Below are 22,759 nucleotides of genomic sequence, written 5' to 3'. Positions count from 1 at the left end.
AGGATACTGAAATTATATTTTTAATGCATAGGAATTTTAAATCAGTTAACTTCATCAGAACTGAAATACATAGGAAAGTAAAAAAATTCTGCTTACAGGTTATTTCTCTACTGTACATATGCATATATTACGACAATTAAGTGGCAAAAAGCATCTGATTATGAAGACTGCTGTACATCATTTTTATCACAAGGTGGTGCAAGTGACCTACGAGCACATTCCCTTTACAAAACTTTGACAATATTTTGCTTTGTCACCCTCAAGCTAATAAGGCATTTTTTACATGTAAAAACAAACAAAAATGGCAAAACTACAAAATAACTCCCCACCCCTCCCCTTGACTCACAGTCTGCTTCATTCCTTGACTCAGAACATTGCTTCAGCCTAACTGGAGAGTTTCCGGATCTTCCAACGGGCTGTTTGTTAGCTGCATACCTCTAAGACAAGTTACAACAGGAAAATGGTTCTTGTCGCTGTCAGGTCTGAAACACTTTTCTTTACACAGAGAAGGGCACGTTGAGAAGTGGGTGTCATTGATATGCTATTTAATTCCCGAAGCTTGAACAACATGGAGGCACTCTTCCAATGAGAGATAATGAATTCTCTACTGCAGAAACTCAGAATTTACATTCAGAATAGACAACACAAAAGGGTTTATGTATTTTATATGCAGCAGATATTTAGTAGCTATATGTTTAATAATATGTTTATGTTTAGTAGCTATATGTGCAATAATAGCTATTAACATTCTTAAATGCATTTAAAGGCACTTCCATGGCAACTTGAAATAGAATTGGTACAGAACTTAGATGCAGCATTATATTCTTGGCAGAGAGCTCAGAGGAACTTCAATAGTGCCCTGTACTCCTATCAGCAGTACTCATCCGCAGCAATGAATCTAGACAAAGCATTAATACTGCATCCCGTTATCTCTCTATGTGGAGCATGCAGCTATGAAACAGTTTACAGTTCAAAAACCATACTATATCAATTTGCAGCAGTGTGATTTAGGTTCATTGTAACTACTTCATTGACCTTAATATTTTGTGTGCCATATCTGGCATGACACTTCATTTTAATTTACGTATAAAGTAGTAACACATTGCCCTACACTGATAAAAAGATGACTTTAGGTTTTTCTATAAACACACACATGAATTAGATTTGAAAAAAGAAAGAGCTTGGCTTAATATGAGACAAAAACTCTTCCTTAGTATTCCACTACTGAAACTGGACCCCCTTCCACCAAGGAAAATGGAGTGGAGAACAACACATTCATTCATGACTGAGAACTAGTCAACTGTCTACAAAACATTTGGTATGTTTTACAGGTTGTGTAAGACAGTCTCAATACATATATCTTTCACCCATCAATGTTCATGTGAACTCAGATTTTGCCAGGATTATACATAAATGGAAAAAAAAAGATTAAACCACACAGAGCAACTCCAGCAACTACACTATGACCTGTTGCAATCCTGAGCGCCTAATTATGCTAAATTTAGCGTTAGCTCATTCTGTTCGTACATGTTACAGCCAGACCATCCAAAATCAGATCAGTTGGATGTCTACCTCTAAACCACTTCAAATATGAAACTGCAAAATTAGCGTTCAAGATGGGCATTTTAGAGGTGGTAAATGAGGCCTTTACATCCACTTACGTTACACGCACTGACAGGATCAGAAGAGAGGCTCAGCAAGCAGTGTGCAACTGGGAGACAAGAAAGCTTCATCTGTCCACTAAGCAAACACAACGTGATTTACACTTGGTGTAAACGATGAAGAGAAAACTCAAGCCAAGAAAATAAACCAAGAGAAATGCAATATGATTATAGGATTAGAGCTTAAAGACTTTGTTATGTCTTCCTACTTGGAGGGAAGAGGGAAAATTGGGGTTTTTCCAGGCACTTTTCATTAGCGAGCTCATGAAAAAGCATGATTTGAAATATGACAAAACCAATATAAATTAGGCAGCACTTTCAAGAACTGTCTTTGCTTGAAAATATGCAGTTATAAATCAGACAAAACTTTTGAACTGAAAAATGAATTCCCACTTCAGAAAAAGACCTTTAAAGATCAATAGTCATTATTGTTTTATGGGGGGAGGGGAACAACCAACCCAAATCCAAAACAAACTCCAAGCAAAACAATCTCTGGAGTTCCCGTTTTCTAGCACAACACACTCTGAAACAAACACATCTTACAGCCTTACAGTACTAGCCTTAAAGGCCAATAGTATTCTTCTGAGATGTTAGAGGTTTACCTTGATTTACCCTAGTTATTCTTGTACTACCTTAAAGAGACTGCATACTATAAAAGAATATACACTTTAATGACTTGTTTGGCTCATGTTCACACAGCCCTGAATCCCAGGCATTGGCCAAAGGCACTGAAGTGGCTAATGTGAAGTTGGCATGCAACGAGGGCCTTTACACCCTGTTCTGGCACTCGTCTAATTACGAAACTCCTGTGACAAAATTTTGTTACAACACAGAAGCCTGAGGTATTCCAAGTTTGTTGAAGCACATACAAACTTTTATCTGTTGGTGGTGACATACACTCTTTTTCATTTCAGACTGGTTTTATGATGACTGAGAAATTGCAGTTCTCAGCGTAGATCCCCACAAAAGTAACTGAACACTCCCACGGGCCATATTTATCAAACAGGCAGCTGATCCACTTCCAGCCATTCTCCCCCTTCTCTCTGCACATTCAACCTCTTTTTTTTCCACTCTTACTTTTCAAAATAAAATGCACGCATGTAAGCCCTATCTCTCAAGTTAACATCAAATATTAACACAACTACAGTTTTGTCCCTTAAAAGGCACACTTGGCATTGATTTGCAAGCAAAAGCTAACAGACATTACCATACGGAGGTGTATGTACACAGAAGTATCTTGAGAACTAAAGTCTGTAGATGCAGCAAGTAAAGCAAGCACAAAGTTTCAGCTTCCCTGCTCAGCCCATTCACTTTGCAGCAGGATTCTTAGGAGGCTGCAGTTTGTAGGTGCTGAAGTAGTTCACCACTTGCTGAGGGACTTCTGCCAGGACACACTGCGCCAGAGCTTCTTTTGGAGACTTATAAAAAAAGAACACCAAGGTTCAGTTTCCAACAACTGTTAAAGGAGATCCTAAGACTGGTAATAAGCATGGCCTCTATAAGAGCAATTTAAAGTCTGACATTTTACAGAGGACTTTACATAGCACCCTTGCGGTGGGACAGACGGAACTTTCCTGACATCTCTACCTTCTCGCTCCTGTTCCCAGGAACCAGCTGGCTGCCTTATTCCAGTGAAGTAAGAGGAGCTGGGTGCACAAACGGCTGCCATGTCTGAAGACACCTTTTGTCCTATGAAACACACACACGGAGTGCAGGCTTCCAGCTTCAGCCACGTAAACACACTTCCACTACCTGCTTAAGATGACCCTTCAGGGGCTTGTCTAATTGTCTGCAAGCCTTTGCACCAAGTGCCATCCACAGTAACTGTATTGCTACAGAGCAGCTCTAAAAGCATCTCTTTTAGAGATACTGTTTTTACTGTAAGTCTAAATATCCACGGGGGGAAGAAAGCACCCCTTTTTCTAGAAACAAAGAATTCAAATATATAATTTTATAATGAATATTGATCCTAGTTAATCTACATCCAAGTGCACTATTCAGTAAGCATATTCTATATTGATTTTGCTCTCTTTCTCCTTTCAACTTGCCTGAGTTGCTCTAAGATTAAACAAAGAGCTTGTATCAAAAGTAAAAATAAAAATAGAAAGACTAAATAAGGAGGTATAACAAGTATTATTAACAGGGTTAATATTAAGAAACAAAATAAAATTGGAACATATTAGGATGGAAATAAAAATGCTGATCTTATCTTCCCCTTCCTGAGGAATTTTCTTTTTTTTAATCAACTTTTTCCAGCAAGATGTCATTTAAAAGCCAGACTATATTAGCCTGTCCATATCTTATTGGGTCTACAGCAAAAAATCAGGATTTCTATTCTTTCACCGCCTTTTTTTTGGTATATGTGCTTTAATAAAAATGAAAACTATCACCACTATTGTGCCCACACAAAATTTCTACTGATTATGACCTCCCTGTTTAGTCTTTAATTTTAACACTGCGCTAAAATGTGAGACTAATCCACATTTACAAATGACCATCCACAAGCAAAAACACTTTTCCGTAAGAAAAAGAACAGAGTAAGTTCTTCCTTCCAAATGAAAAACACATCTATTTGTGTCATCAAGTCTGAAGGAGATTTACAAAGGTCATTCTCTTGCAGCAATCTCTCAGAAATGCAGTGCTCAAACCAGAAATTGAGTCTTTTAAACATGAATCAGGTCACCTAATGGAAATTCTACAGATGCTGAAGTTTTTTTGTTTTTTTTTTTTTAGCATTTGATAAAGACTTATCTCAGACTTCAGAGTTCCTTTTTGAGACACCACAAAAGCTTAGACTACATGTAGCAAACCCACCATACTGCTACAATATTTGTTAAGCATACCAGTAAGATTACTTACATTTTGGAACTTCCTGAATGGCACAAACTGGACAATGTCTCTGACAGCTGGTTCTCCTGACGGGGACCTAAGAACTCCATTGTCACCATCAAGAAACTCCATAGCATCAAAGTCTGCTCCTCCAACGCCAACAATGATAATGGACATGGGCAATTTTGAAGCATTAACTATGGCAGTTCGAGTTTGATCAAGATCTGTTATCACACCATCCGTTATGATCAGAAGTATAAAGTATTGCTGTCAAATCAATAAACACTGTGTTATGACAAAGAAATAGGAAATGCATAGGCATGTACACTTAGAAAAATGCACTTACAGACTATGTATTGTCGTTGCTTTGAGCATGGTCAATGCACTCAACTCAATTTTACAATCAAACATCTAAGTTGTGGTCAAGCTTCATCTCTACAGTCCGAGGAAATTTATAAGGACAATGTAAGCAATCTTTGAAAAGAAGTCCTCTTTAAACAACTACCTTCCAAAAACCCAATGGTATCACCCTTCTCCTCTCCAAAATCCCCGGACAAACCAACAGTTAACCCATCTTCCAAGTATCTGACCTGGAATTGAACGCAGTTTGTTGAGGTTTTGGACAGATAACATCTGTGAATCTGTATTTGTTTCCTTTCTGGTCTATCGATGCCTTTATGAAATGCTACCCTTTGCTTCATTCAGTTTAGCACAGATGCACAAAAGAGCGCTACCAAGGGTAATGGAACAGGCCTTCATTTTTTCAGTGTATCCCTAAAATCCTAAATATAGATGAAAACACATCTTTTTGTGCTGAAAAACAGCATGCCCATTTTTACTCACATTTTCTAGCTGCTGCAAAGTTAATTACTAAAGCCAATGAGACCACCTTGCAGTACTTCTGTAATTTATTCAAGTACCACTCAAGTTGCTTCCACTATACCGCCAGGGCTTCCAAAAGCTGGCACCTTAGCCTCTGCTCTGAATCAAAGTATCAAGAACAACCTAGAAATACAAAGTTCAGAAACTATCAAATGCTTTTGAACTTCTGGTCTTCTCTCACTTGGTTCATTTCAGACGATTAATGCGCAGCACAAATTCAAGTTCCAAAGGTACTGCCAGTATTCTTAGAAGTCTTCCTCTTCAGTACTTTGTTTTCCACCTTCCCTTATCCACCTCCAAAAAAATTGGTTTTCCTTTATCTGCTGTGTTCAAGTATCACCTTTTCTCATTGCTCCCCACTACTCCATTCCCCCACTCCAGCAAGAACACCTACAAAGCAACCACTATCAGAGAAGGCTGTGACCAGCATCATGATAGCACATCACACTGGGTTTATTTCTCTCTTCTTATACTTCCCTTATACTGGAAGAAAAACCACCCCAAAACCAAAACCCAACCCAAAATATCTACAATATGCATTAAATGGCAAGGCAGTAAAATTTTTCAGTGCGTCCTTTCAGGCAGAAAAAATATATTCCTTGCTAGGCATATTGCACTCTCGGAAAAAAAAATGCAAGAGGTTTTGCTACTTTCCTTACATACGTCAGTTTCTACTGAAAGACTACCAAGGCAAAACCTTATAAACCTCTTGGCATATGAAAATCCATAGCTCTCTTCCTAATTGGCTTCCACAGGTACTTTTATATGCAAAAATTGCTAAACCAATATTCTGATTTTACGTGACATCTGGGATACCAGTATTTGCTGTCGTCAATGATTTAGGATATATATGGCTTCAGATTTGCTGAACTTGTATGGATTATTATCTAAATGATTCAACACTCGACTTGCTCTTCAGACTTCCTATTTCCTGCTATGGTCAACAACTCAAGTGTACAATTTTAACAGGGAGGAGGGCACAGCACATACAGCACCTAAAGCTTTATAGTAAGGGCAGTTAATTATCTATGTTGATACACAGGTGTCAGGAGCTATATCCTCTATTTCTTCATTACCTTACTTAATTCTCTCTCTCAGCTATCTCATATGAAACAAGGTCTAGCTGATTTTTCTCAGCTGAGGTTAAAATCACTTTCCTATATGCAAAGGCTTAAATTAGACTTTAACACCTGTATTGCACTGCAAGAGCCTTGAATACAAGATACCATAAAGGTGCCATGTATTTTTAAGTTGATATTTCAATTCTGAAGAGTTTATTTAGTTAATTTAGGAGACAATTGTTGTGTACAACCTGCAAAAACCAGTTAACACTCATCTCGTTTTAAGGGTACCAAACACCAATTCACAAGGTAAATGGCCAGCTGTTGAAACAAATACATTTACAAGCTTAAAAGATAAAAAAATATATATAAACTAGAAGGAAAAGAAAAAAGTAAGAAAAATACACACACTGTCATAAAGAACTTACAGATGCCGTCTGCTGTTGTGTAGCTGCAGCAGCAAATCTTGCGACATGATTTATAATTGGAGAAAAATTTGTTGGCCCATATAATTTCACTTGAGGAAGACAAGCCCGATATGCATCAACAATGCCTTGGATTCCTAGAGGACACAAATAGACCATATTATCTTTTTTTCCTATTAGAATTAGGATATTGTCATGTCCCAGGCTAAAACCATGACAGATATTTTGAAGTACTCAACCTTCCTAAAATAATATCAGTTATTTAAAGTGAGGATGCCAAGATTTAAAACTAACCATGATGAAAAAAATAAATAATTCATGAGCAATGGAGGCCTTCAGCTTGACCAATGCTTAATGCACATACTTGACATGCTTGGCTTTATGTGGATAGAAAGGCCAAATACTGTATGCTCAAGCATGTGTAACTGAATGACAACAGTTCTCTTCGCCTGGCAGCTTGTGGTAGTCAGTAGTGTGATTGTAGAGGCCATGCTGAACAGCCACTACCAGCATCGTACTCAAACTGGACAACTCCACACCAGCAGTGAAGTAGAATGAAGTGGCTTGACAACATGAGAGAGGCATTCCCAGCTTACCTGTACTGTGCCCTAGCTGTTTAGAACACTTCTTTCTCGAATCATTACAGAGGAGAGACCAAATGCTATTTCTAATAACTAGGAAAATGGTCATAGATTTTTTTCCTGCTACACAACTAAACTCATTATTTAATTAGAACAACATGCTTCACAGTTCACCTTTCAAGTGTTTTTATCCCTTCACCTGAGACGTTTTATTTTCTGGGTCTGACGTTACTTTCTCAGACTTACCATTACAGAACGGGTTTGATGGGTTAAAATTTAATGGGAACTCATGTGACACCTGTCAATACACAAAAGACAGAGTCAGGACTGTATATACACTATTCCCCTGAAGTAAGTGCTTTTAGTTGTCTTATGTGGTGCATTTACATATTCCATTACCTGAAAGGAAGGAGGAATTTGTGCACCAAATCCAAAGGCTGGAAACATCTTATCTCTAAAAAAGCAATTTTAAAGAAAAATGAAGTGAGTGCCTTCCATTAATAGCTGTCATAGTTCAGTAAGTTTCGCTAATCAGCACTGCTTTTGATCATTAAAAATACTTTTATTAAGCATTAAGAGGCAAAATTAAACGGACGTTCCCCCCGTAATTGTTTCTAGGACTGAAACCAATCTTTAACACCAAATTGGCAAGAATGCAAGCATTTATTTAAATTAATGCTGCTCTTTACATCACAGATGAAAAGCCTTGCTTGTGTGCTGTAAACACAAGCTTCTGCTTGTGATTATGCGATTGTGCAGTGATTATGAAGTCTTTTTTAGCTCTATATTTCAGCTCAGAAGCTTCATCCTGAAATAGCTGCTGGCATCTTCAACACTGGTTTAAGAAACTACCACAAAAACCTACACATTTCTAAAAAATGCTTCAAATAAAATATCTAAAACTTACGTATCATAGTCCTGAACGACCATTCCTACAGACCAAATGGCTGTTAGGTATTCATTAACTCCGTTAGGGCTGAGGTAATGCAGAGAGTCTGGAGAGCGAGGGTCTCCATTGGAGCCTGTAAAATCTATCCCCACCTACAAATGCAGTATTTATATCAAATTGCTGTTAGAGGTAAAATTATGTTTCTTATCTCTGGCAAAGCTGAAGTGAAAATCATGGAAGAGTTGTAAACAGTAGTTACCAGGACATTAAAAAAAAAAAAAAAAATCTAACGGGCACAATACTTCGATGCAGATTTCTTGGAATGTTAACATTCTTAATAATCAACGCCACTACCAAACTAGCAGAAGCTCTGCACCTCTCAGAAGGGCTGAAATGGCTTTCACCTATCAGGTTTACTGCATTTACCTTCAGTTACCATTCACAGGAGCTCTTCAAAAGCTGTTAAATTGAGTTCATCCTGCATCTTGCCATACACATCTTTTCTCTCAGAAGTACAGCTAGCCAGACACCACAGAAGCCTGGAGATAGTTCCTTCTCTGACCTCACTGTGTCTTCTCTGCTTTAGTGATGAGGCATATCACCAAGGTGAAGACATCTTACATGACTTATGCTGCATTTGGTTCATGATTTACGTAACTTAAGGGTCCTAATACATCTAATTGGTTCCGTATGTTGCCTTCATTAAGCAAAGGGCCTTGAAAGCCACCACCAAGGACAAAAGTGAAACCTGTGGTGGGAGGACAGGGGGAGCCCTTATGAAAAGGAAACTTGAAGTAAATCAGAGAACTGTAAATTTCTCCTTGGTCTCCATCTACACAGCTCAGCTAGTTCCTAATGACCGTAATGATAGGTTCAGAACTTTGTGCCATGAGTAAAGAAAATAATTTTTTCTAAACAGAGTAGATGGATTCTGGCTAACTGGCTTCCCCCCTCCACACTACAGAACAACAACAACAAAAATATATACAATAATCAAATGAAGAGCACAGTAATTATATACTCCGGTTTGTTCCAAAACTCAAAAGCTACTTAGTTTAAATAATTTAACTTACTGTGAAATTCAGCTGACACCCACCCATGATGTAATCAAGAAACGTGCATTCTACTATGATCTAAAAATAGAAGTTAAAGACAGAAATTAACTTATTTTTTAATGGGAGAAAACCACTAAGTATTATTGCAGCAACTTTTGAGGTTACAGATTTGTTATCTTTACCCATGCAAAGAACTACTTTTACTCTATAGATATCCCACCCACCACTGCAGTGATGATATTTATAGCGTGTGCCATCACACACTGAGTGCATCAGAATCAGGCCTTTTACAAAACTACAAGCAGACAAAGCAGCTCCAAATGCACTATCATTTATAAAACAGCATATTTATGACACACTTACCAGATTTTAATTCACCATAAAATGGTGAGTTGGGAAATGCAGTGGTTCAGGAATGGCCTTAGAAATTGGTAAGCAACCTTTGGCATACAGATGGCATCTTCAAGAGAAAGTGAGGGGACGGGCAAGGACAGGCATGTGATTCAGCTGTCAATCTGCCTCCTTACGATGCAACAGAGCCCTCAAACATTTACTATGCTGGAACTTCCAGACATTTTAAAGTTTCTTAAAGTTTGAGGGTAAAGGTATAATAGATGAGAGTTGTTATACCTGAATACTTAAAAACAGAGTCATACCAGAATACACTACTGACCTCACAGTGCTTAACGCTCACTATGCCAGAGTTTTTATAGGTTTTTTTCTTCTGTCTTTTCTTTTCATTGATGCACTCAAATTCAACCTGCATGAATGCAAACAAATCCAACAGAAGCACTATAAATATCATTTATGCAACAAATTCAAAAATTCTTTATTCTAGGACTAATACTTTGGGCTTGCATTAAAAGTGCAGTTTATTTCACTATCAAGCAAAATTAAACCCAGCCTGGCCAAAATCAGCAAGAAAAACCCCATTATTAAGACAGAAATACTCTCTTTCCCAAAAGCCTACAAAAACATTTGTTTAGACAGCTGTCTTTCAATGAGACAAAGAAATTCCGTACCATTTTCCCTCTGGGAATTCTGCTAACAACTTTCTTTTTGGTAAAGACATGGTGATTCAGGCAAAGCACCACTGTGTCCAGCAGCTGTGGCAGTAATGTACGAAATAAGGGGTATAGGTTTACACTTTCCAAAATCAGTTGCTGAGGCTTCATCAACTCAACCAAAACCTTAACCTCCAAGTGCAATCAACAGCTAGCCAGGTTAAGCAGTTCCTGCCATCATACAGTCATGATGGTACAATGCAGCATGTCTGGTGCATATAGCCTGAGGAGGTATTCCAGACCGGCCTTCTGGCTCAGTGCCAGAAAACAGTGTTCCGCTGCTTTGGTTTAAGATAATTAAATTTTAAAAAGTGATCTTGCAATTAATCGCAAGCAAAAAAATGCACTAACATGGTCAAAAACTGAGAAGTCTACATGCCTCTTCTTTACCTTTTTTTTTTTTTTTTTTTGACATTTCACCACCACCATCACTTCTATCTGATGGGAATTGTCTTTCAGAGACTTGGTTTTGTACTACGTCAGTTGGTGAGGTGCTCACTAATAACTGCCGTGGGATACTAGCATGTACAATCTTTCAACTACATTTTATAATCCTCCAACCAGAGCACACTAACAGCATGCCTGGGGGGAAGACACACCTTAAGCGAACAGGGGGAGGGGTGTGGAAATTGGCAGGTCTCTGGAGAATGAAAAGCCACCCATTCACTCCAGTCATAGGAGACCAGCTTTTTCAGCAACTGAGGATACAGAGTCACACCTATGTGTGCCTCAAGTAAACTTGAAAGAAGCTGTGCCAGATCTCCTGCAGGTGCAGCTGATGTCAGACTTGTGGGAGTAGCTAAAGATAACACTTGGAATATATAAAGTCAAATTCTAATGTGCACTGGAAATATTTTACAAACATCAAATTATTCAGATCACACAGGATTACAGATTAGTTCTGTTCAAAAGTAGAAGAAAACTGGAGAACATAATTTGTGCTGTCTCTTATATTTGCTTCATCTTACTGACACAGCAGTAAGTTTCTTGGAATAGGGATAGCCACAGTTATCAAAACAACCTTCTTAAAGCATTTCCAAAACAACCACGGGCAGATTATAACTTAAAATACCTTTTCTTTAAAATCAAAAGAGACCGCACCTATTCTGCTACTAGGGGAGCAATGAAAATAGGTATTTCTGTTTTCAAGGAGCTTTTACACTACTCAAACTATCACAGTTCTTACAAAAAATATGTGCTTGAAAGTATGAATGTACAAACCTGCCAGGTTTGTTTCATTTATGATACTGCTCTATAACAAAAGTGCAAATTTTTTTTTAACTAATGAAGGAAAACATCTTGTTAAAATATTAATAAAATTTTCATTTAAAAAGCAGGAAAACGTTTTTGGTTTTTTTTTTTGCACTCCTTAATTCAATAATAAGAAGGATCACTGTCAGCATTGAAAACGAAAGTGATACCATCTGGCCCCTGAAAATACAGAAAAAAAAAGAGAAAAACACCTAAGAGATTCAACTAGGGAGCATATGAATTACACGTGTACGATATGAGTCCAAAATTCCTTAAAAGTACAAAACCTTGAGGCATTAAACTAAACCATGCGTAATTCAAAATGGATTCAGAAACAGGTATCTAGAAGAAAAGTATGGCAGGGCACAAAGCAGCAATCAAAAAAACGCTAGTCAAGGCTGACTCTTCACATTCAACAGCTCTGAAGTATTTAGTACAAATGCAATGCTCAAGATGTTAGAAAACTACATGCAGGCACTCAACAGATCACATTCGTATTATTATTATTATTATTGCAGGAGCAGTTTGGCGGATTTTACAGAAAGGAAAACATGGTAAAGTATTTGGACAACATACTTGTCCATAAAACAAAGGCTTTTATGCCAGGGTTGTTATGCCACCTTTCTTCTTCTAAATGTAAACCTTGTCTATTAAAAGGTTGTAAATTATTATAGTTTGTAAGAACAGGAAGGGTAATTTCACTTTAAAGGAAAGCCATCTAAGGTATCACATTCAATAGCATTTTTGTGCAGTGGCATAAATGTTGAATTTTTTCATATTTCACAGAATCCCAGGTTGGATCATCTAGTCCAACCTTTCTAGGAAGAGCACAGTCTAGACAAGATGGCCCAGCACCCTGTCCAGCCAAATCTTTCAAGTGACCAACGTGGTCAAGTCAACCACTTCCCTGGGGAGATTATTCCAGTGGGTGACTGTCCTCACTGTGAAAATTTTTCCTCTGGTGTCCAACTGGAACCTCCAAGAGCATTTTGTGTCCATTCCCCCTTGTCCTCTCAATGTGACTCCGTGTAAAAAGGGAGTCTCCATCTTCTTTGAAGCTACCCCTTAAGTACTGGTACTCGGTGATGAGATCCCCTCTAAGCCTCCTTTTCTCAAGGCTGAACAAACCCAGCTCTCCCAGCCTATACTCATACAGCAGGCTTCCCATGCATATTTACTAAACTATGCATGACAGTTTCTAAGTACCATGCTTGAAACATGGGATTGAGTAAAATCTGGAAAAAATATCACAAGCTTTGGCCTTTTAACTGCAGTGACAATTGTACTGCATTCTGTCTTTGACACTCTAAATTTTCTGATTTCTGTATTTTTACAGTTAGTGAAATTGATTTGTGCTGACAGTTGGGTATTCAGATATGTAATATTAAAAACTGTAACCAAGATATTAAGAGTAGGAAAGTGAACACATAATGTAGATGCTGAAACAGCCTCAACTACAGTTGCATTTTTAAGGTGTAGCCTAACACAGCTTCGATACCTGCAAGTCAAGTGACATAAGATTTGCTCCAAAATGAGTAAAATGGCTCATCAAGAGCACACAGGCATTTTAGACTCTGTAAGACTTACGGGTGAGGACCGAGATGCTTCCTTTAGTTTTGACATCGTAGTTTGAAAACTTCCTATGAGATCATGAGACCCATCACTATCGTAGTCATAGCACTCAACCTAAAATGAAGCATTATTTAGCGTTAGTACCAGAAATGGCCTTACAAAAGCAATAAACACTGCAACGGCATTTCTAGTTCAGGCAAACCTGAACATCCAAAACATTCCTATATCTCTTATATCATGGAGTTTTTCTTCACATTGCAGTCTTAAAATTGCATAAACTTGCATATAAAGATTCCGAATTAAGACTGGGTAAAAGTCAATATACCCAGTTTCAGATCAGATCTTGCACTGAAGTGGAAGAGAAATGAGAATACTAAGCAGGGTCAGGTCCTGCATAAGCAGGTAACATCAGTTATATTGAACTATGTTTTGGGAGTACTGCCATGGTGGATTAAGAGACTTAGTTTTCTGGAGGTATTAAGGAAATTTAACTATCTCTGAGGATCCAGCTAAGATTTAGTAAATCATTCATTCTGTGATCATGAGAGTTTCATTAATACTTTTATATTACTTCATTAATCTTCATGATAACTCAGAATTTATAAGTATACGAAGGTCCAGCCCTAAATCTAGAAACAAGACTTGAATTTTACTTTTTTTTAAGATTAGCAAACTTAAACAGTGGTTATGATCCACACTTCCTGGATCTGAATGTCAACTAAAAATCCCTCTTTTCCTGTATTCAATGTTTAATGCTAATTTTTATGATTCAATCAACTCACATTTTAACACCCCAACCCATCAAAGAAGGCGTAACAAGTGAAAAATAGACTTTTTCTGTTTGAGAACCTATCAGTTTGAGCATAATTTTACCACTGTAACTTTAACCTTATAGTGTCCTCAATTTTTTTTTTTAAAAGCTCAACTTATGAATGTGCCCCAACTGCCTTCTGAGATGAAAAGCTAGGTATTTACCTGTAATAGCATATGCTAATTCCATCCACTTCCAATATTTTATTTCAGTTTAGTGACACAGACAAGATAGCTAACTTAACCAAATCACAGAAAAACAGATTAAAATAATTTAACTATAAATAATAATCAATCAAGACTCAAAGTAGGAATCCCCCACTATCTGGAATCAAAACCAAAACTTCAAGAAAAACTTTTCTGAATACATATGGCTTAAACTGAACAACTATTTTTATGTCCGTCTTTTGGACTGAAAAAATTCTACGTTATATTCAAGGAAGAATTTAGTTGATTACTTAGCCACTTCCTTTAGGAATAACAAAGTAAAGCAAACAACTCCAACATATACTTGAGCTTCTGAGAGGAATTAACTTTCTGAAAACAAACAGTAATGCTGAAGTTCAAAATTTGACGAGTAGATTGCAAGTTCTACACTGTGCAAAACATGCCTCTATGCTGCAGTTTGCGCTACTCCTACAACATTTTGAATGCACTAACAAATAAAATGCATGCACATGCACGGGATAGCAACTTAAATCTCACAGAAGCAACCACAGTACTGACAGACTAATGTTCATGGCAGATGCTGTGTAAAAATTCTTTTGAATGCCATAAATTAAGCCAAATACTCAGCCAAGTGCTTCAATACCTGAAATTTAAAATTGAAGGCATTTCCTGAGCCAAAAGTTACGATAACTGTTCACAGTTAGCACAGTTATTTCTTTTTTCCTTTTTAAAGATTTAAAATTTGTCTTGCTTGATATATTTGACCATCTAGGCCGATTTTCAATACTTATTCCAGGCAAGACAGAAATATTTCTTTTGTTCCATGTATGCTCTCCTGGACAGACAATAGAGCTAGGGAACCATGTGATAAAATTGCATATACATTTTCCCCAGCAGAACCAAGCATGCTTGCTCCAGATGAAAGGCTCACATTTTCAACACAGAAAGACTTTACTGACTGCAAACACACATGGAATATAGCAATAAATCCAGAAGATAAAGAATCAACTTGGTTTGTGCATTGCTGGGGATACACAAACTAAGCCATTAAATAGGTGAAAAGCCACTCATTATGGAAAAGTTGGTGGTTTTACTTACTATGACAAATAGGCCATTAGGTACGGAACTGTGCGCATATAAAAGTGTTAAAAGAATTGTTTAATCCTTCAACAACATTGTAATACAATACTGCCTCCATTTTAATGTTTGAAGTGATAGCTCCTGGATTTCTAAATTACGGCATAATCCTACTGTCTGTCTGCAAGTCCATAACAGCTTCAAGTAAAATCAATTTCCTCTGGAAATGAACATACATTTCTGAGGGAAGATTCCAAAGAACAGACTTTACTAAAATTATGATAGAGCTGAGAAAAACTCCATCTGAATAGATATATTTTAATCAATGGTCTATAGTTTTAGTATAGCTGTTTACTGAAAAAGAGAAATGTATTTACAGCCTATGAAAACATTAAGAGCTGTCACAGCTATTTTGGGGAAAAGGGAAGCAGAAAGGAATGAGAAGGAAGCAGCAAAGAAGCAGGTTCTGGGCTTGTAAAGCTGTTCATTAGCCTGCTTTATGATTATGTATTCCAATCAATACAGGTGCTTGTAACACCCAGATCCCTGTGGCTGTTAAGCATTTTCCAGGACTGCCTCAAGTCATGTGGCTAATACCTGTCACATGCAGATCATGCTTTCATTTTTCCTTCCCAGAGGAAGAACGGCAAGTATAGTGGTTTGTTTCATTTGGGTTTTTTTTAATGCTAAAATATCAGGTTCCTAACATGTTCATAACAGCTAATAAATGGTATTTTGATTGGTTGTTTAGTTTCCCCTGAAGGGAATTCCTGAATTCAGAAGTTAAACATCATTTATTCAAGGTAAGATTTGAAGATACAAAGAATTAAAGACCAGTCCTGCTAAAACTATCACTTCACCAGTTTGGTTGACTTTCTGACCAAAAGTTTCATCTGAGGAGAACAGTTGGTACATCTGGTATCCACAAGGTACATCTGGTCCACATCTGTTACCTCAGCTAGTATATTAAGTGTAATTCATTGCATCAGGTAGTATATTAAGAATTTCATTAGTGTTCCCTGTCACACCAGTAACAAAGTATTACAAGATCCATAACGCAGAGCAGAGCATATTCTAGCCTTTACCACGCATATTTTACTATACGGTATCTTAACACCACCAATAGTGGCTAATGCAACACTAAAACTGCATAATCTAAATGAGAAACTGAATTGGACATTTGAAAGCTACTTATGTCTAACTGGTTTCCCAGACTTTCAAAGACCAACTTTTACCAGATAATGCATCACAAATGTGAGAATTTTTTTTTTCGTAGAACATGCACGTGTCTCTGACTTACTCAAATAAGAATAAGAAACAAAAAGAGGCAATAACTAGAATAACAAATCTTTACATATCCTGTTTTTTAAAATATGTTGATTCATACACATGTATCACATACACTACCTTGATTGACTTATCCATGTCACTGTAACACAGAGAATTCAGAGAGATTTTAAAGGGCCTCCAAACAGGATTCAGGTTGTTTTTAATAACCTGTGAAAAAAAGAAGCCAGAATAGTAATAGTATTGTTCTCAAGAGTGGAAAGTATTCACTGTAATTGTGAATACCTTTGTGCCATGATTTTTGTAAGCAAAAACAGTTGACTAATGCTGCTGTCAATCACCTTCTGCAATCCAAACCCTAACATATAGGGTATGAACAAACTAAACATTCCTAACATGCAGTAGTATTGTCCAAAGATGATGGTATCTTTCACCTCCATATTTTTCTAACTGCACTGTGATCTACTATATCGTTCAGCTACACACTGCAAAAAATTCAATTTATCATTACATAAATTTTTTAAATAAGCACACACGTATACACACACATAAACATATATAAAAGCATGACTTACAAAAAAAATGGAAAAAGATTACACTGGAATTTCTGAATACACCAATGCTCTGGAGGCTGCAATTCACTCCAGCTTACATTTGTTCTGAAATGCCACTTATGGAAATATTCCCTCGAGAAATTCATGGTATAGTTAAGCAGAAACAGTGCATGAAGATAAAAAGATACCCTACTGCACACAGTCTCTCAAGCTGAATGCTAAATAAGTGATATTTAAGAATAATCTGAAGGATATGCAGAATTTGTCAACTGTAAAGTATCTGTAATATGCCAAATACACCAAATAATGATCTTGGAAAGCACAAGGAACTACACACAACAAGCAATACTTAATAATATCTAATAATAGTAATACTTATATTTCCAGAACTGTAGGAGTGCAGAGAAAGAAAACTCTCTTTTGAAAATGAAAACAGTAAATAGTAGTAAGTAACATAAAAAGCTTTTTAAAATCTGTAAGTTAAAGAACTAATCCTCCAGACAGGTCTAGGCTGGAACAGCAAATTCTGGATTCATTACTGAAATTGACAATGACTGAAATCCTCATGTTATACATTTTATGCAGAAGAACCACCTCATGAGGGAGACTAGTTTTATAAATCTGACACAAAAAGGATTTATATTTCTTCAACATCCATGCTTCAGAATTAATACAGTCACCTATTCAAATGTACACAGAGCCTCAGTTGTGACTAGGGCCTGAGCTTCCACTACAGCAAGACACTTGGAACCTACTCCCACCCTGTCAGTTGCTGCCACGGGACCTCTCCACCTCCTCCTGGGTGGAAGGCTGCTGCTGCTCAAGCACATTTTCCCTCACTCAGCATTATCCTTGGCTTGCCCTTGCTATGCAAGCATTCGGTATAATTACTTTCATTAGTAAATGGTACAGCTAGGTGACACTGACAGAAGAACAACACAGTCACAGGAATGCCCAAGTTCTAACCTTAGAGTAGCACTGAGTATGCAGTACCTTTTCAAAACATTTGTTTTCTTCTAGATTGCAGAAAGTTGTTTTTTTTTTTTTAAAAAAAAATTCCTTTAAAATAGGATGGCATAAACCAGAATCAGAGTAAGGTTCACTTCCCGTCTTATCAGAAAATCCATGGAACAGCTGAGGTGATTTCTAACTAGTCTGCAAGTCAACTATCAGACCATTCTCTTCTTTTTGTAAGGAACTGTATCTTCAGTGCTGTGACACACTGGAAATCAAATAACCTTAATCTCTAGGCTGTTGACTGAAAATATCCTACCTCTGTTCTGTGAACCATCACCCAGTTTCCATCTCCAGTCTGCTTGTGGAATTCCAGATAAGGATCTGACTTTCCAAAGAAATCCTGTATTTAAACAACATGTAATTATCCCAGAACAGCCTGTGGCATGAATGCCATTAAACACTATTTAAAACACTAGTAGATTAACAACAAGTGAACTAAATATTCAGGGAACAAAAGCCTTATATGAAGAAATGCAAGTCTGTGAAAGAGAGGGAGAAAACAGAGCATGCCCGTCAATTTAGGATAAGTGTCCACATACGAAATACCTGGCAGTCCAAGCAAAAGAATGCTTATACTAATCAGTACTATGATGCGTAGTTAGGAACCTAATTATTTCATCCAGTTAAAAAAAATTATCATTAAATCAATAATATATTTTTTTCCATTAACTTTTTTCAAATGTGTCTTTCTAAATACAGTATTTTTAGCCACCCCCAAAATGTTTACTATAACAGATTTATACACTGCAAGTACACTCTACCATTTCTTTGAGAGCAATAACAGGTAATCATTTACACAACTATTGAAACCAATGGAAAACTCCGTTATCTTTATGATTAAATGTAAAGATTTACATTTAAATGGAAGTGTGCTTTTCATGGAATACCCCTGCAATGCACTTGTCTTATTTAGAAATATGTTATAATTAACTTCAAAACAGTCAACGAAGTTACTTCGAAGCAATCTTTCTTCAATTTCTTTTTCAGTGTAAGAAAAATCTTAATGGATTTAATTATTTCAGAAAAAATAACAAAGAACATTTTAACATTTCCTATTTTGACAAGAATCTCTCTTTACTACTTTATCAAAGAAACAGCAATCACTTAAATACCTTATTGTCCAGTTTCCTTGCTTCTACTTCCAATACAACCACCCTGTTGTCCTTCACTTCTTCTGCTGTAATCTAGATAGTCAAATAAATAAAATATTTGGTTTGTACTCAACTACTAGTTTTCACATACTCACAACACTCCTATGACATGTCCACTAAAAAAAAATCATGTTTGGTCACAAATGAAGCATTAAAAAATGGGGTTGGGGAGGGAGGAACAATTTGATTTGACACTGGGATTCACTAGATGATAACACTGACAAATAAAGATACTGCCCAAACAGTAGCACATCAAATGGCCTAGTTATTTTGATGAATGCAATGAGACTTATAGAAGCAGAAGGTGGGCTGCTGTCCTTTGGGGTGACAAAGAAATAGTAGTGGAATACAGAAAAAAATGCTTTAAGATATTTTTTACAGCACTGTAGGTTAGGCACACCGCGTTCAAGCTACTGACTAACTAAAAAAAAAAACCACCACCAAAACATTTAAGTATAAACATGAAGAGATTTACTGTTTTAATTGTCTTACCGTAATACTTCCTCTTCCAGCAGGTCTGCCATTTTTAAGCACTAATGGTTTTGTTAGAGTCTTGCTAGAAACTACCTGCCAAGATAAAATTTGAATATCAAGCATTATTAGTGCAATTCAAAAGATTTTCAAAGGAATGAAATGAGATATTGAGGTATTTTCATTTTAGGAATTTTTCTTTCCACATGAAGGTGATAGCATTACATTTACTTCCCACGATCTCCTATAAATAAATAGGTACTACTTGATACGCTTCAAAATTTTAAAATACATATGCAGATGAACACATGCAGAGTTTCAGGAGCAATATGAAATAAAATGCCTTGTAGCAACATGATACACATACAAGGGCAAAGATAATACCTTAAGTTCCAATCGCAAATTGTTCTGAAGTTTTTCATACATACCATTCAAAACACATGCAAGCCACGTTTCATAAACAGAATTATAAACACAATGTTTGTCATGCAAACATATGTCAGCCTCCCCCTGCAGTGTTTCTAGTTGATTTTATTTTATCCTCTTCAGCAATGCTTTCTCAGAAGTGTGTCTACTCATTCTGCAGGTCCTTCTTTAAAGAATGAATGATTAATTTTAAATTGTTACTGAATTTCATTTCACAATGCCTCTGTCTTCATAATGCACTTAAAATAAAAATACTTTAGACACAGGGGAGGAAAAATCCCAAGAAGACTCTCCTGAGAAAGTGTCTTAGAAGGATCCATTGGAAACAACAAATTAAAAACAAGCTGCCCAATTATGATAGTATCAATAGGATAATTTGACACAGAAATGGGAGTGAGAGCAACAGTAGGCAGAACCAGAATCACTGCTTGCCTTGATTGGAAAGCAAATTACAAGGTTAACACGGCCCTTGTGAACACTCTTATGTTGCCATACGCCAATTCTCTTTTTATAGAGCATAAAAATAAGAACTTGAGTATTAGAGTAAATAAACAGCAATTACTGCTTTGTGCTTGTTGACAGTCCACTTACTTTCAGACAGCAATCTGAACAGTCACCATTCTAGAGTGCACTTCAGGGCATCATCTAAAGACCTTTTGCAAATAAGCCGTATGCACACTGAACTGAGGCTTGAAAAAACAGATGATTGGAATCCTATTCAGTTTAAGAGTACCCCAGCTACAGAAGAACATAGTGATAAATTTCAGATATAAGTGGTTAATGATTTGCATTAACTTATATTTCCTTAAGTCTAAGGGAAATCATCTTCATACTTACTTGTCCCAGCGTACATTCAAATTCTCCTAAGAAGTCATCATCGCTCAGATCAAAGGTTTTGTTATCGATGTCATATATTCCAAATTTAAGTTTCTGAACAAGCTCAAAATAGTAATCAATTAGGAATTTCTTGGCAAACTTTGGGTTCAAGGAATTCTTAACTCTTTCTGTGCGATCAACCTGCAGATAGAAAGATTCCACTTTATCCAGTATTTTACCAGCCAAACAAGTACTCAAATCAAATAACATATTATTAAAGACTTTCAAAAGCTGTTCTTAGCATAAAGCTGTATCTTCCTACAAACTGTATCTTCCTACAAACCTTTCGTCAAATATAAATAGCCACATTACATTACAAAACCCATTGCTGGAAGTCAGAGATATTTGAGGACCTGTTTTTCTTTGCTCCCTGTAAGGAGTATCTATTCCTGCATAGGGAAGACCAACATAAGAATGGTGTATTGTCTAATCCAGGATGAGAACCTAGTTTTGGAGTACTGTATTTACAAAAGCACATTTAAGCATTTGGAAGGCTTCTTCTGTTGGTCCACACAGGGCTGGGGGAACAGCGCTAAAAATCTGACATTTTTTAATAAGGATTTATTAGAAAATGAGTATTTGCGTGCTACCTGTATAACTACTACAAACATAATCTAATGAAAAGTATTCAGAGGTGCTGGTAAAAAATTAAAATAATTTAATGAAATCATATGCTCCAGTGTTTTAAAAGGTCCAGCAAGTTAGACTGTGTTTTTAGCAGATTCATGAGAAGCATTACACTGTACCTCATACCACTGCTGACCACTCGTGTTCTGGAGAAGCACACACAGTGGGTCTGACTTGGAACCAACATCTTTATCCAAAAGATTGGTGCAGGCAATGGTCAGCTCCACCTTTGTTACACACTGTGCCGCCATTTGTTAAGCTAGAAATCAAGAACAGAAAAGATTATTTTTAAAATGGACTAAAAAGCAAACAACAGGATTGTCACAATGCATTAATTACCTGACTGATCATTAGAATTGTTAGCTTGTCAGGAGAGAGGTTTGAGGCTCCAAATGCAAATGTTGAGATTTATGACGTACCAACATTACAGTATTACTGTCATACTCTTGACTTTGCCACATAGGTATAAAACTTCATTTCAAAATCTGCATTTAAGAATCAAGATCAGGTTTCTTAGAATGCTTGAGGAACCAAATGGAAAATAGGATACACTGCAAAGAAAGCACAGTGGTTTGAACTGCTGGCAATAAAACTTCACAAGCTTTAAAGTACATCCTGTAAAGCCCACATAAATGCCAATATCTTATAATGTAGATATTAATAATAATTCAATGAATAAGGAAACAAATCATATGATATACTCCCCCACCAAACCTTTGTAACAAAATGCTGAAGCCATGAGCATGGCAGAATTGGAAAAAAGGAGTTTAAGCAGGTAACAGGCATAGGTGATTTTGCTTTAGTAAATCTTCAGAAACAACTACAATTTTTAATAATAGGGACAAACAACTTTGAAGTCAAGTAACAACTGACAAGTAGGAATAAGTTCTTTCTGAAGGTTCATTTTAAAAAAGACAACTGAAAACTTTCTCACATTTCCTTTTAAGTATCTCAATCATTCTCCACTGGAACCGAGAAGACCAGCAGATATTACAAACCTACAGAAACTTCGTCATCCATTATGA

The 22,759-nt window shown here is 36.7% G+C and overlaps 1 protein-coding gene across 5 annotated transcripts in view; it reads right to left on the bottom strand.

The window, feature by feature from the left end:
* Window positions 1-4: 4 nt before the first annotated feature.
* CPNE3 (copine 3) overlaps window positions 5-22,759 on the bottom strand; it is a 33,392-nt gene continuing 10,637 nt past the window's right edge. For 4 of the 5 annotated variants that reach the window (XM_075085341.1, XM_075085339.1, XM_075085343.1 and 1 more), the window contains exons 2-16: window positions 21,854-21,993; window positions 21,069-21,248; window positions 19,827-19,901; window positions 19,296-19,367; window positions 18,440-18,523; window positions 16,733-16,822; window positions 13,286-13,384; window positions 10,057-10,143; window positions 9,402-9,461; window positions 8,347-8,480; window positions 7,839-7,893; window positions 7,686-7,737; window positions 6,862-6,995; window positions 4,521-4,757; window positions 5-3,079 (exon numbers count right to left, since the gene is read on the bottom strand). In XM_075085341.1, coding sequence (XP_074941442.1) covers window positions 2,969-3,079; window positions 4,521-4,757; window positions 6,862-6,995; window positions 7,686-7,737; window positions 7,839-7,893; window positions 8,347-8,480; window positions 9,402-9,461; window positions 10,057-10,143; window positions 13,286-13,384; window positions 16,733-16,822; window positions 18,440-18,523; window positions 19,296-19,367; window positions 19,827-19,901; window positions 21,069-21,248; window positions 21,854-21,985 — 1,602 coding nt within the window. In that variant the 5' untranslated portion in view covers window positions 21,986-21,993 and the 3' untranslated portion in view covers window positions 5-2,968. Of the gene's footprint in view, window positions 3,080-4,520; window positions 4,758-6,861; window positions 6,996-7,685; window positions 7,738-7,838; window positions 7,894-8,346; window positions 8,481-9,401; window positions 9,462-10,056; window positions 10,144-13,285; window positions 13,385-16,732; window positions 16,823-18,439; window positions 18,524-19,295; window positions 19,368-19,826; window positions 19,902-21,068; window positions 21,249-21,853; window positions 21,994-22,073; window positions 22,220-22,759 lie in introns of all 5 variants that reach the window. The other variant, XM_075085340.1, reaches the window with a different exon arrangement.

This window comes from Phalacrocorax aristotelis, chromosome 2 (assembly GCF_949628215.1).
Source record: "Phalacrocorax aristotelis chromosome 2, bGulAri2.1, whole genome shotgun sequence".
Classification (NCBI taxonomy): Eukaryota; Metazoa; Chordata; class Aves; order Suliformes; family Phalacrocoracidae; genus Phalacrocorax; species Phalacrocorax aristotelis.
The sequence above is the reverse complement of the archived record's forward strand: the minus strand, read 5'-3'. Positions and strand labels throughout refer to the sequence as shown.